A 12988-nucleotide genomic window follows, 5' to 3' on the forward strand; every position below is an offset into this window, starting at 1 on the left:
GGGAAAGAGCTGGATTACGTTTTGGAGATGAACGCTCTTTTTATTAGCAGCCCAGTGTTAAATCTGCTTGAGCCAAACTGAAACCATACCCTCAGGCCATGCACTTCATGAGCCACCTTGGCTGCCCCAGCAGCCTGTTAAACACTTACCTTGGAAACTGGTTTGTTCCAGGTCATGATGCGTCTTTCCTAATGGTCTGTGTGTGCCCTCCTGTACTTTTTGGAAACACGCTCGTGCACGGAAGCGCCTGAGTTGCCATCAGGACTGGAGTTCAGTTGTGGATTTGCTTATGCTGAAGCCTCCCGGGGGGGTGAGTTGTGTGAGCAGGAGTGGGAGTGCTGTAGGTGGCCCCGGGAATCCGCCTGTGTGTGTTTGTGATCCCCAGCAGAGCAACTGGAAGCGTTTAAAAAGCCTGACTATTCACTCAGGGTTGTGCGAGAGGTGGGTCACAGCTGGAGGCTTGAGGGCAATCTGAGCAAGGTAGTTCAAAATTACCCTAGATGTGCATGCAGAGAGTAGTTAATTCTCCCCACATCCAGAAAATCTATGTCCTTTTGAGAGAAAAGCTGTAACAGGTAGTAATTTTGCTCTCCCACTATACCTTTCTGTGCAAGCTAATAGCAGTTCACAACCTGTGTAGCGGCGAGGAAGACAAAGTCCAGGGAGAGACAGATATCTCTTGTTCAGGACTGGGAGTGAGAAATCAAGGACTGGAGATGATGTGGGAATTAAGTTCATTCTAGGTCTGCCTGCTTGAAAAGGTTTCATGGAAACCTCTAGCCGAGTGTAGGTCAGACTGTGACAGCCATGCAATCCTGATCTCCTAGATCTTTCTTTAGCAAAGGCTTTTGAATAACCATAACAAGCCCTGCATGGTCAGGTAGAGCTGTTGAGGAAGGTACCGCTGCTAGCTTTGTTTCCAGCGGGTGGTGATAACCGAGGGGTTGGTGCACCGAGCATTTTTTTTCCTCCCTGTTGCAAGCAGATGTCCTTTTGGACAGAGCTGCGGATCTGTTCCCAACTTGACTCGATAGAGGCAGTCCACTTTGGAACAGGGTTTCGGGTCTGCCTGGTGAAGGGCTTTCTGGATGTTTCAGAGGCGCGTGGAAGGTCTCCCCTGCTCTAGAAGTGATCCTGAGACCCCGGCACCAGCCTGGGGAAGGGTGGCATGGAGGGGTGGAGAGCCTAGAAGATAAGCAAGCAGGGGACAAGGACAGCGTTTGTGCTTGCGTGGAAACCACTGGGCTTGGGAGAGAGGGGACCACCAGGCTGGCTTGGAGGGAGCTGGGCCCTGGGGAGCGACACAGGTCCCACGAGCAGTCCCAGGGCAGCGGCTCTCTGGGGATGCGGGAGGTGGTGGGGAGGAGAGGCTTGCTGCAGAAAGCAGCAGGGAGGGTGAGCTGGGGAGCTGAGGCGGGTCCTTGTGCTCGCTCTGCAGTTGCTTCAAATTTGGGAAAACATGCTGAGCACCAGCTCTTCCCTGGGGACCAAAGCATTGTTTCCACCATTCTCTAGGGCTTGTTGGGATTTCTGTCCTCTCCGTTTCAAGAAATGTGTGAAAACACTTCTGCTGTAGCTGTGAGGACATCTGTTTTCAAATATAACTGTCTTAAATCCATAGTGCAAAACAGATCTTCCGCTTAGATGGCTATACATTTAGGATTTTTTCCTCAGCACTGTTTGCTACCTCAGGCTCTACCTTGCTTCATAGTCAAGGGAATTTCCTTGTGAAGCATAGGCTGTTGCTTCTGTGTACATTCGGTTTTCTTTTCTACCTTTCTATAGTTGAGTACATGAGTATTTAGAAATGGATAATAGTAATTTGGTTATTTTAGGTTTCTTCTTTTTGTAAAAGAAAAGCTCACTTGCTGAATGCTCGCAAAGAAATGTTATCACTGGCAGCTCATATAGCGAATTCCAGATGTAGTAAAAAAGCCTGCTTCCTTAGGGTTGTTAATGTTGCTTAAGTCCAGATGTAAACTAGTAGAGGCTAATTTCTGATACAGTTAAAATTCTATATTATGGGCTTTGTTATATTGTCTTGAGTACTTCGATTGTTAGTTTTTATAATGAAGATATCAGGCAATACATGAAGATACTCAGTCATTTTGTCCAATAAAGCCTAACCCTGTAAATAACCTTTTTATCCTTTCTGCGAATGTTAACAAATCAGTTTCTTTTTGCAAGATTCGCTGATAAGAGAAATCTGATGTGTGTTCGTGTGACTATAAATTGTTGATGGAAAGGTTTTTTTGCAAGGGTATCTTGGAATCTCTGGGTTTGGTTTTGTTTAATGAGTACGTGTGAAATCGTGGAAGTCAAGAAATGGGGCAGTGAGCACCCTGAGTACTTACCTCAAGCAGCAGGCTGAAATAGTCAACCCACTGAAACTGTTTTCTGGAAAAGATTATCTGCGTAAGAACTGAATAGGTGTGTAAATAATGTTTGCCCACAGGTAATAGGTACGAAATGTTTACATTTGCTGCGTATTTTAAATGTGAATTACTGGCACAGGTTTTTAAGTAAGACTTCTTTCTGCAAAGAGCAATAAAGACAACCTTGATGTATAGTAGAGCAAAGTCAATAAATGTAATGATTACTATTTTATGTAGTCTTTTTATAAAGTGTCCAGGAAAACTTATTACTCAGGCTGAAATGTATTCTCTGCGTAGAAAGCTGTACAAAGATAGGTACATTTTTTCCACCCCAAATGGCAGAACCAGTGTTACACTGAAAGGCGCGGGGGAGTTAGAGTTTGTCAGGGAGGCTAGTAGCGTGAGCTGCTGACTTCAACTAATGCTCTTCCAGCCACCTTGATTATACTGGACTTGAGTACGAACCACGACTAACTGTGTTGTGCGTTACTGTTGGCTTTGTTTTAACTTAGATGTAGTGGGCCTAGACTCTCCGAGGTGATACAGTGCAGTATTACATGAGCAAAAGGTTTTATTTATGTATTATAAAAGACAAGCGAAAGAATGGAGGATGCATTTTATAATTGCCATATTTAATGGGGATTTTCCGTTCTTAGATTTCGCGCAGTTGCCTGTGACAGCTCCTGTTGAGTAAACTGAGACGGGGACATCTTGTATCGGCTGTTGTACCTGTACCTGCCACGATGAGGAGTTGCATAAGGTTTCTTTTTCTTGTTAATTCGTGCTTTTATTGTAGTGTAATTATTATAAGCAGCTCAATTAGTAAACACATTCCTTTAAGGATTTTTTTCTTTTTCCTCATTTAACAAAAGTTTTCTTCTAAAACTAAAAGGTGTAACAGTATTAGTGTAAGTAGTATATCCGGCCAAATCACTGATTATGTATTAAGCATATTAAGTCCCCAAAACTGCCGGTTTACTTCTCCAGACTCATGAATGAGTGTGCCGGTTGCTGCTTCTCTTTGCTGTTAAAAAAAGTGTGTTACTTTTTACTTGTGGTCTTGCCCTTTCCCGTTTGGTGACTACTTCATGAAGCAGAATTACTTGTAAACTGAACAGCTATTATGTGTGTGCAGAAACAACCACTTGCACAGTTTTTCTGTTAAGGTGTATTGCATAGATTAGCAGCTCTTTCCTTCAGGATTTAATCTGCCAGCCTTTCCTGCATCACTAGTCAGGGTTTGAACGCTGATTCCTCAAAAACCCCAACAGGATTATGTGAAAACAGAATGGATGCATGTTCTGTAAGAACCCGACTGTTCACAGCTAATCTGCAGACCGAACCACTAAGTCAAAGATATTTTCATGTGTCATGTTTTTTTATTTGTCAGTGATTAAACAGGAGTTACCCAAGAACAAAATTCCGGTATTGTAAAGGCAGTGGACTTTCTCACGGTGTCCTAGCCTAACTAATACTAAAACTGCTTAGCATCCCGTTGGCCTCTGCTTTCCGTTCCCTGCCCCAAAATGTTGGGTTTACTTACCCTCTTTTTACGGTCAAAAGCAGTCATATACTTCCAAAATTAACAAGGTGACCACAAATTGTATTTCAATGAAATTTTTGAAGCCCCGGTATCGTATTTCACTAAGTCTTTCGGAGGGTTTCTTTTGTTTGGTACTTTTTAAAGGCGGAATATTAAACAGCAAACAGTGCATCCCTTTCAAGCCTTTCAAATTTTATATAACCTTGAAAATTTCCCTAAAACTTTTAATTTTCAGCTTAGTTCTGCAAATTGATTATTAATTATGCATTTTTGTTCCGAGTTTTTAAAATACCATACATTAAAGGTTCAAAATAGCAATTGTTATAGAAAAAAAATGCACGTACAAACATTGTATCTTAATGAAAACAATCTTTTTTAAAACCAGTTTTTTTGGGAGGTTAAATGACCTTCTACTTAACAAAAACCCCAAAAAGTAGTGTCCTGTTCAGCTGCCTTGACTTTGCTTGTAGTAAAAGAAAAAGATAATTGTCTTAACTGCTAGCACTCCCGTCTCAAGTTAGGGTTAAGTTTTGCTTCTACATTGTCATCGAAATGTTTTTTTATCAGATGCTTAGTGATCCATGTAGCTGACTTCGATGTTCTTCTGCTGGGAGTGGCAATGTTAAATCTGTTGGATGAAGGCCTTTTAAGCTGAAACAAGACATCTCCTTTGCTTACCTGGAATTTTTCTCTTCTGCAACATAGCAAACAAATAAATGAAATGATGAGTTAAAATGCATCCGTGTTCTTCAGTTATACACGGAAAGAGGTGGAGCCTTTACGTTGCCACCAAGAAACTTCCTTTGTGTTGTGGTTCAGCCGGACAAAATTATAGTACAACGTATAACTTTTTGAAAAACGGGTAAACTTTTGTTGTGTGAACTCTGGATTCAGGTTTAAAAAAACATGTTCTATGCTGCTATCAACAACAGCATAATTTTTCTGGACTGCAGTAGCTTATTGACTGGCACATGATGATTTCCGTTAAGTATCCTCCAGTGACAGCCTAAGAACATAAGTCTCTTCAAACGATTACTGAATTTGCCCTTTAGCCTATTTAAGTTTGTTTTTTTTATTTGTCATGGCTTTTTGCCTTTGATCTGAAAATCAAAATATAGACACTTCAATTTTTTAGGTTTTAAATCCCTTTCCCCCTCTGCTGCTTGATTCAGTAAGTCCCTACTGTGAAGAGCTCCTATGCTTCTTTGAATGTGGGTCTCTGGGTGCTTTGCAGAACAGACCTTGATGTTGCTTGGTCCCTTCAAACTGCCTGTAACGACGCTGTGTGAACGATGAGGTTACAGCAGCTTGTTAGGGAAGAAGTTGATGGTCAAATAATTTTGCGTGGAGTTTTAAGAAATGGTATGGTTTAGAGAAGGATGGAATTAATATCCTACAAATGAAGGATATTGGACTGATCTGTTCCCAAAAGGACCTACAAGTCTAAGATTCATGAAGCAAGGTTTCTTTCCATTACTACTGAAGGATCTTACACGATTTAAACATTACTTTTTCACTGAAAATTTCTTTTCATTAGGGTTTTCAAAGAGTCAATGAACGTAAGACAACAGCAAAGAATAATATGGTACTGGCACTGTATCTTACGAATGAAAAGTTACTTAATTTTGATAGTTCTTTCTAAGTTGTACATCTTATATACACATTATTAGTTGCTTGATTTATGGTATTGCTTTTAATACAGTTGTATCAATACATTTGGAGAGTTAATGGAGTGAAGTGTACTTATAGTTCATTTTGCTTTTATGCGTAAAACACGGATTTTTTTATAACTGGTAGCTTATTCACCATTGCAGAAATTCATCTTCAGCCATGATGACAAGTGTCCCTCTTTTCCATAATGAGTTTATTTTGTTGATTTTTTGGGGGGGTCTTTTAGATAGATAGCATAATTTCTTGCCTCCACAGTAGAATACATCAGAAAGTTGCATCGTTGTGGTCTTTAGGTGTGATAAACGATGCTTTAAAAAAGTCGAAGTGTGAATACCCTGGCATCATTAGGGACCCTGGAAAAAGTTATGCATCTCTTCATAGTGCTGTTAGGATTTGGGGATATTTCTAAGCCATTTTCCAGTATTTACCAAACATCAGTTAACTTAGTGTCATATTTATTTATATAACGAGTGTGCCTGTTGCATACTGGTACTGAGGCTGAAATCATAGGACTGATGGAAAGTCCCTAGGAATGAAAGAACCAGCAAAGTTCTGTTGCATACGGGGCCTTCGTGGAGGAAGGTTAGAGTTTCCTTCTCTTACGTAGGTGTCCCAGTCTGCACAATGTTTGGAAAGCATTTCAACAAACTTAGTGATCGGGGTTTCCCACATACGGAGCGGTGGCATTACTTGTGTTCTTAGGGCCTATATGGGGGTTGATGATTTACAGTCATCAAAGGTCATAAAGATTGCTAGTGAAGATACGCATGTAGGTATTCTGATGTGGTGGGAGAGAATCTTTTAAATTGTATAATCACATAACATTTTCAGATAAATACATGCCGTTCACATGCCATTTAATTAAAAACCCAGGTCCTGAATTCCTTAGGTTCTCTGTTTGTGTTGTGTAGCGTCCAAAGAAATAAAAATAATAGTAAGTACTGCAGTCTGTTAAATGGGAATGGAAGAGTTTTTCTTCATGTGTCGGTGTCTTGTTTTGTTTGTGTTAGGGGTTAAGACTTTTAGCCTAATTTCTGCATAAAAAGACATACTTTGATATGGATTGCAAGAATGTGTTTGAAAATAACCCCCTTGCCAACAGCCATAGAGTTTACCACTAACGTTTTCTTTTCTCTTTTCAGAGCTTTTTGGATCCCTGTCTAATTGATCCATGGTTCCGAACTCTTCCTTGTAACCTTCGCAAGCAGCCAAAATGAAGTTGAAGCATAACATCAACCCTGTTCTTCTACAGTTTATAAACTTTATAATCTTGGTGTACTCCTTTGTAACATACATTCCCTGGTACATATTTTCAGGATCAAGGCAGGCTATAGCAAAAGCCAAGCAGGTCAAAGCTAAACCTGTGAATAACAAGCCTGGGGGTGCGTACAGATCTGTTAACAGTCTACATTGCTTAGCTTCAGTTTTATATCCTGGGTGTGATACACTCGACAAAGTTTTTAAATATGCTAAAACTAAATTTAAGGACAAAAAACTCTTGGGAACACGTGAAATCCTAAAAGAGGAAGATGAAATCCAGCCATCAGGAAAAGTTTTTAAAAAGGTAAGTCTTTTTGCAGTCTGCCTTCAAGAATTTTTTCAAGGTGTGTTTACTTTCTTTTGCAGCACTTCTAGTCCAGTAAAGCAAACCGGGAGGAAAAATAAATTTCTCTACTTAGATTAAGTAGTAGTGAAGAGAGTTACATTATCTAATTCCCAACCTTTCATTACTCAGCATTTAAAACAGATCTAAACCTTCTTTTTGCATTCTTGAGTAGATATCCTTTTTTATGGTTTCAGCCAAAGGAAAAACACAAATGCGTTTTAGGTATTTGTTTTTAATATTTAGCTGATGATGTAACTGGCTTTAAAGTTTGCCTTTTAGGTGACTTAAGAAAAAAGTCTCCCTTTCTGTTATTCTGAACTATCATCAGTTAAATACAGAAAAATTCCTACATGCCGATACTCAGATGTGCCTTTCCAGTAAACTTAATTGTAACTTAAGGATTTACTGTTTTGCCCTGTGAAGTCAGGGCTTAAATGAAATGTTTGTTTGGAAAAGGATTGCACAGGCTTTAATTGGAAGAGTCTCTTTTTTTTTTTTTTTTTTCCTCCTTTCAACCTCCTTCGAGGTGAACTACTGCTCTGCTAATCTGTAATCATGGGGTGTGTGTGAGATGCAACTTCAGTATTAAAACTCTGTTTCAAGGGACTGACTTTTTATAGTCTTTTAAGTTCAGGCCTGTATTGTCAGTTGCTGCTTTGTATTTGTTCAGAGGCATTTAAAAATGCAGTTTTGCCTGAAGAAGCAAGTCAAGATACCATGAACAGGATACGCATATATATATGTGGATATGTATTATATGTGATAGATATATAATACAGTTGTTAACTACATGCTATAAAAACAATTTTTAGTTAAGATTAGTTTTCCTGCAGAAGAAAAATTTATCTCCTCATATAATAAAGGATTCCTTAAATACTGCTAATTTTAATTCTGATACAGGAGTATAATGTTTAAAGTAGAATTTGATTAATATCACAATACATGGCAAAGTTTAGTTCTGTTTAAGTCTTTATAGAAGCTTTAATTGCTAGTGAAACTTCCTCCCAGCTATGGAGTTAATTTTTCAGTATGAAGGAAATGCTGGGAGAAATGGGTGCATACAATCTTTCTTGATGCACATTTTCCTGCCTCATTGCCCTGTAAAGAAACAGAAAGTTCATGTTGTACAAAGCAGGCTTCTGAGCACAAATCAGAATTTTGGCTGCCCGTGATCTGTGCTCTGTTTTTTAAACGTAATTAGTAACGTAAGGCTTAAGAACTTAGGGGTTTTAGCCTTTTCCATTATGTAAGCAAAGTTCTGAATATTGGAAAGCTGAAAAATGTTGGTGTTGACCTACTTAAATTAATTGTTTCTAAGTATTTAGACTTAGAAATTACCTAAGTTAGGTAATTTTGTCTAAGCTTGACACAACAGTTCATTATGGTTGATTGCCATCCTTGCCCTCGTGGTATTTTGTTCCAAGTTGTGGCATTATCACATAAGTCTACTTTGAAATTGTTTTTTCCATTAAGGAATACAGTGCTTCTTAATACCTCATAACATGTTTTAGCAAGTGAGGAATTTAATTCGTGGATACAATGCATATAATTTCTATGCCTTAGAGGAGCTGCAAAACTTGTTAATTTTTTTTTCCCTTTCAGAAATTGAACTCAGTGGTGGGAATCATTGATGCATTTTTCTGAGGTCACCTGCAAGTCAGGGGCAGATCTGAATGTAGATCATGGGTCTGTGTACTGAATTGCATTATGTATTAGAAGATGTCTCTCTGTGCAAATTGCAGTAGGCTAGATTAGCCTAATTAATGATTCATTAATGGGGTAAATACATATCTCAAAAAATTAAAATATTAAGCTTCTGATTCTTAGGAGAACTAAGTGCTCACACTTTAGCTAAAATTATTTAAATTATTAAAATTATTAAAATATTAAGCTTCTGATTCTTAGGAGAACTAAGTGCTCACACTTTAGCTAAAATTATTTAAAGCTAGATCTTTTACATCTTTAAGATCAGATACTACATTAATTTGTTCTGAGAGCAATGATATCCCAGATAATCTGTAATTTCTTGAATTTTTATGATACGATACTGTTCAAAAGATTTATTTATTCCTTTGTAGTTACCAAAGTAGCAGAAATTCATGGATGTTAATAAAATACAAATACTTGCTTCTGCTCACTTTGTTGCATTTTATAATATTTCATAGGTAGGTAGTTTTTCTGTTTCCTTCTGTAGTGTCCTTTAATACACGAGTTGGAAAGCATACCTAATATTAATTTCATCAAATACATATTTAAGTCAGGATAAAATAATGTCAAAAATACTTCAGAGATTAAGATGTAATTAATTGGAAAAATTAATTAATTTAAGCAGAGCTTAAATTTTACAATGCCCAAAAGATGAACTGTATTCTGCTGGTTGATTATTTTATGTCACCTTAGTTACAGGTTATATTATCACATGCTTGCTTTTATATATGTTAGTATGTGGATTTTGCTTTGTTTGTGTGTGTGTTCTTTTGTTGTTTGGGGGGGGATTGCTTGTTTTGGGGGTGGGTTGGTTGGTTGGTTCTGTTTTAAAGAGGGTTTGTAACCAAGAACAGAATTAATGGAAACATAATAAATAAGACATAATGGGGAAAAGTAAACACGATTTTGGTAGGGGAAGGTGATGCATCTAAAGCCTGTGAGACTTACGTGAAGCAGCAAGCACACGGGCAAGCACTTGGGAATTCAGACCAGTGCTCATTACAGCTGGTCCTGAAACTTCCCGTGAAGTTGCAGGAAGGTTTTTGCCATGCCAAGTCATTGAGCAGTAAGAGAGTAGCTTATGATGTTGAAAAACATAGGGTGCTATGTAAATAATATTTTAGGGTGGGGTTTTTCAGAAGTGTTCAGCTGCAGTCCCATGTTTTCGTGTGAAAAAGGCCAAAAATGGACATTTCACATAACCTCCTTTGTATTATTTGTAATATACTTTCTACAAGGAGACGTATCTAACTCATGATCACTGGCTTCCAAATTGTAGTCAAGGTTCTTCAAGCCTTATAAGCTACTTTTAGGAAGACCTTGAAAGCTAACCAAGGTCAGGTAGTTTAATGACTGTACATGTGCCTGCAGCTTTTTTGAGAACATTTTATGACGCCTTCACACTAAAAACTTGAATATGGTTGCCCTAAAATCCAGATTAAGAAATGTTCACTGTGCAGCAAGTATTTAGTCTCTATACTTTGCTGGATTTCCAATATTAATACAGTACTGATATTTAATAACATTTTCCAATGCATTGAATAGACAACTCAAGTATTTTTAATAAGTTGCAGTTTAAGTATGTTTAAAAGCTGGTGCACTAGAGGGCAGTATTTTTCTATTTAATGTAGTATTTCGAAGTAAACAGTCAGGGGTGCTGTCTCTTCTGATTTAGTGTTTGGTTTTATGTATCTGCTTAATCAATTCTCAATAATCTTGACTTCTTGGGCCCTTCTCTTGCAAACTCTTGCACAGTCACTTTCTTTACACGTGTAAGTAGCTATCTAGCAGAAATAAGTTCTGAAAGTTGTAAAATTAAACGTGTGTGGACGTTTAAAAGACGCTGGCACTTAACATCAGTCTTAACAGCTGTTTACAATAGAAACTGCACATTGGAAAATATTAGCGAAAGCTACTGAGGGAAGGGCCAAGAAGGGAGATGGATTTGGAGACATACTCAAACATAAGGAAGGATGAGAGAAACCATAACCTGCTCTGCGTCCAGCTGAAGAAGCATATAGGGAAATGGGGGAGAAAGGGACGTAACGGACAGCGGCAGTATATTAATGTGCCGTAGGGAGGGAATAGAGAAGAAATGCTGGGCACGGGGAGAAAGGGGACATGGGAATTTAAATATATGGAAGGCGGTAGGAAAAGTAAAACTCAAAGTAGCTGCATTGAAAAGGGTCTTCTCATCTGTTCTCACACGTCAGTGTTCAGAAATATATTTCTATATATAGAAAAAATATTACTAACAGTGCTATACTTCCTTTCCGCGCGTTTTCTAACCTCTTAAGAAGGGAAAGCGCCAATAAGGCCTTCTTTCACTACTTTGTATCAAACGCGTTTAAGCAATGAGAATAAATTATTTAAGAGAATAAAAAAAGGGAAAAATCATAATCGCAAGTGTTATTCAGAAAGATCCATTTTTGATCCTTAAATGATTTATTATTTCAACTTTAGTGAGTTACGTAGTGAATGGTGGAAATTACCAAAACCTGTTAATTTATGGATTGGCAAACTTACCAGAAAGAGTAACAAGAATCTGCTTGTATTTCTTGGCCTAATTATTTGAGAGCAGCGTCCCTGAGGCCACACTGTAGGTAGGGTACAATGGTGGGAAAGGTGTTGCCTGATTCATTCCTGTAAATTGTTTTCAACTGGTGAGCTCGTCAGGAATTTCCAAGTCTGACCAAAATACTGCAGTTGGGGGGGAAAAAATGTCCCAAATTGGAATTAAAATTCCAAATGACTGACATTCGGATGGAGGGGAAGAGGTGCAATATTTTCTTTGGAAGCAGCAAAGGTTTTCCACGCCAGAAATATCTTGGTGTGTCGAAACGGAAAGGAACTGCCAGGTCCTCCTCCTCGGGGGCCGTACCTCCGAGCGCAGGTAGCCTGTGAGCCCTCTGCCCCGCGGTGCTGCGGCTGTGGTCAGGCAGCCGTTCTGCTGTGGTTCTCTCCCGGGTTACAGCAGAGAAATTCAATGGGATCGTTCTTCTCCAGTAAGGTTTTTGGCTCTGTAACAGCCTATTTGCCAATGAAGCTGAGTTTCTGTAAATACAGCGGGGAAACCTGGGCGGATATTTGTGTGAGAAATGTTTATTTTCTGGTGAAATTGCTAAGTATTGCTGTTGTTGGCAAGTATTGTTTTTTGGTTTTGTTAAATGATATTTTCCTATGAAAACATTTGTGAGATTTCCAAGCAGCTGCACGTGTCCTGAGTTAAGAAAGGTTTGTCCTGCTAAACAGGACGAGTAGGTTAATGAGCAACATGCAGCAAGGCTGTAGCAGGTACAACTCAGTTACCCAATAGGAAACTTCAGCAGTCTGAAAAAGTGTTTTGATAAAAGAAATCTATTAGATTTTATTTTGCTATTAGAGTTTGAGAGAGATTTTCAAATTAATTTTATTAAGGAAGTGGATGTGGAAATACAGGCTCATTAGAAATGTAGTTACATGCCAAAAAGCTGTTAGATTTTACAGCCCACAAGTTTGAAATTTAGTTACAAGTTGATAAATGAAATCTGGAAAACAGAATGGAGGGAGGAGGGAGAAGTTTGCTTTTCTAGGGTTTTGTTTGGTTTTTTTTCATTTTTAATCGTTTGCTTGCGTTTGTTACTAATGCTGTGTAGCCAAAGGTAATGTCCGAAATACTTGACTAATAAAAATCAGTTTTCAAAATTGTCAAGGTGCTTGTATAACTAGACAGGTAAGGTACTATAATTTGAGTCTGGTTTTTCAGTGCAAAACATCTTCTTTGTACTACATCTGTATATGAAAACTTCTAGGATGTCATCAAAGAAATAACCTGTCACTCAGTGAGAAAATAGTACTGTAAGGTGCAAGTGCACACGTAGAAATCTATGACAGATAGTGAACTGTAAATTCAAATCCAATTTTACTGTGCACCAGCTTTCCCATACAGAAGGAAGGTGAGATTGCTTAACTTTCTCCGCATGACTTTTCAGTACTGAGATTTGCCAGTAATTTCCAGTCCAGTCTTCTGTCCCACTTTCGTTCACCAGTAGAAAAGGGCAAAAAGATAACTCCCCTTCCCCCTGACATTTGTTTCGGAACAAAGAA

The 12988-nt window shown here is 38.5% G+C and overlaps 1 protein-coding gene across 1 annotated transcript in view; it reads left to right on the forward strand.

The window, feature by feature from the left end:
* ACSL3 (acyl-CoA synthetase long-chain family member 3) overlaps positions 1-12988 on the forward strand; it is a 49616-nt gene that overhangs the window by 11021 nt on the left and 25607 nt on the right. The window contains exons 2-3 of the mRNA XM_009325049.1: positions 3032-3135; positions 6732-7153. Coding sequence (XP_009323324.1) covers positions 6803-7153 — 351 coding nt within the window. The 5' untranslated portion in view covers positions 3032-3135; positions 6732-6802. The remainder of the gene's footprint in view (positions 1-3031; positions 3136-6731; positions 7154-12988) is intronic.

Source organism: Pygoscelis adeliae, unplaced genomic scaffold, assembly GCF_000699105.1.
Source record: "Pygoscelis adeliae isolate BGI_AS28 unplaced genomic scaffold, ASM69910v1 Scaffold155, whole genome shotgun sequence".
NCBI classification, from domain to species: domain Eukaryota; kingdom Metazoa; phylum Chordata; class Aves; order Sphenisciformes; family Spheniscidae; genus Pygoscelis; species Pygoscelis adeliae.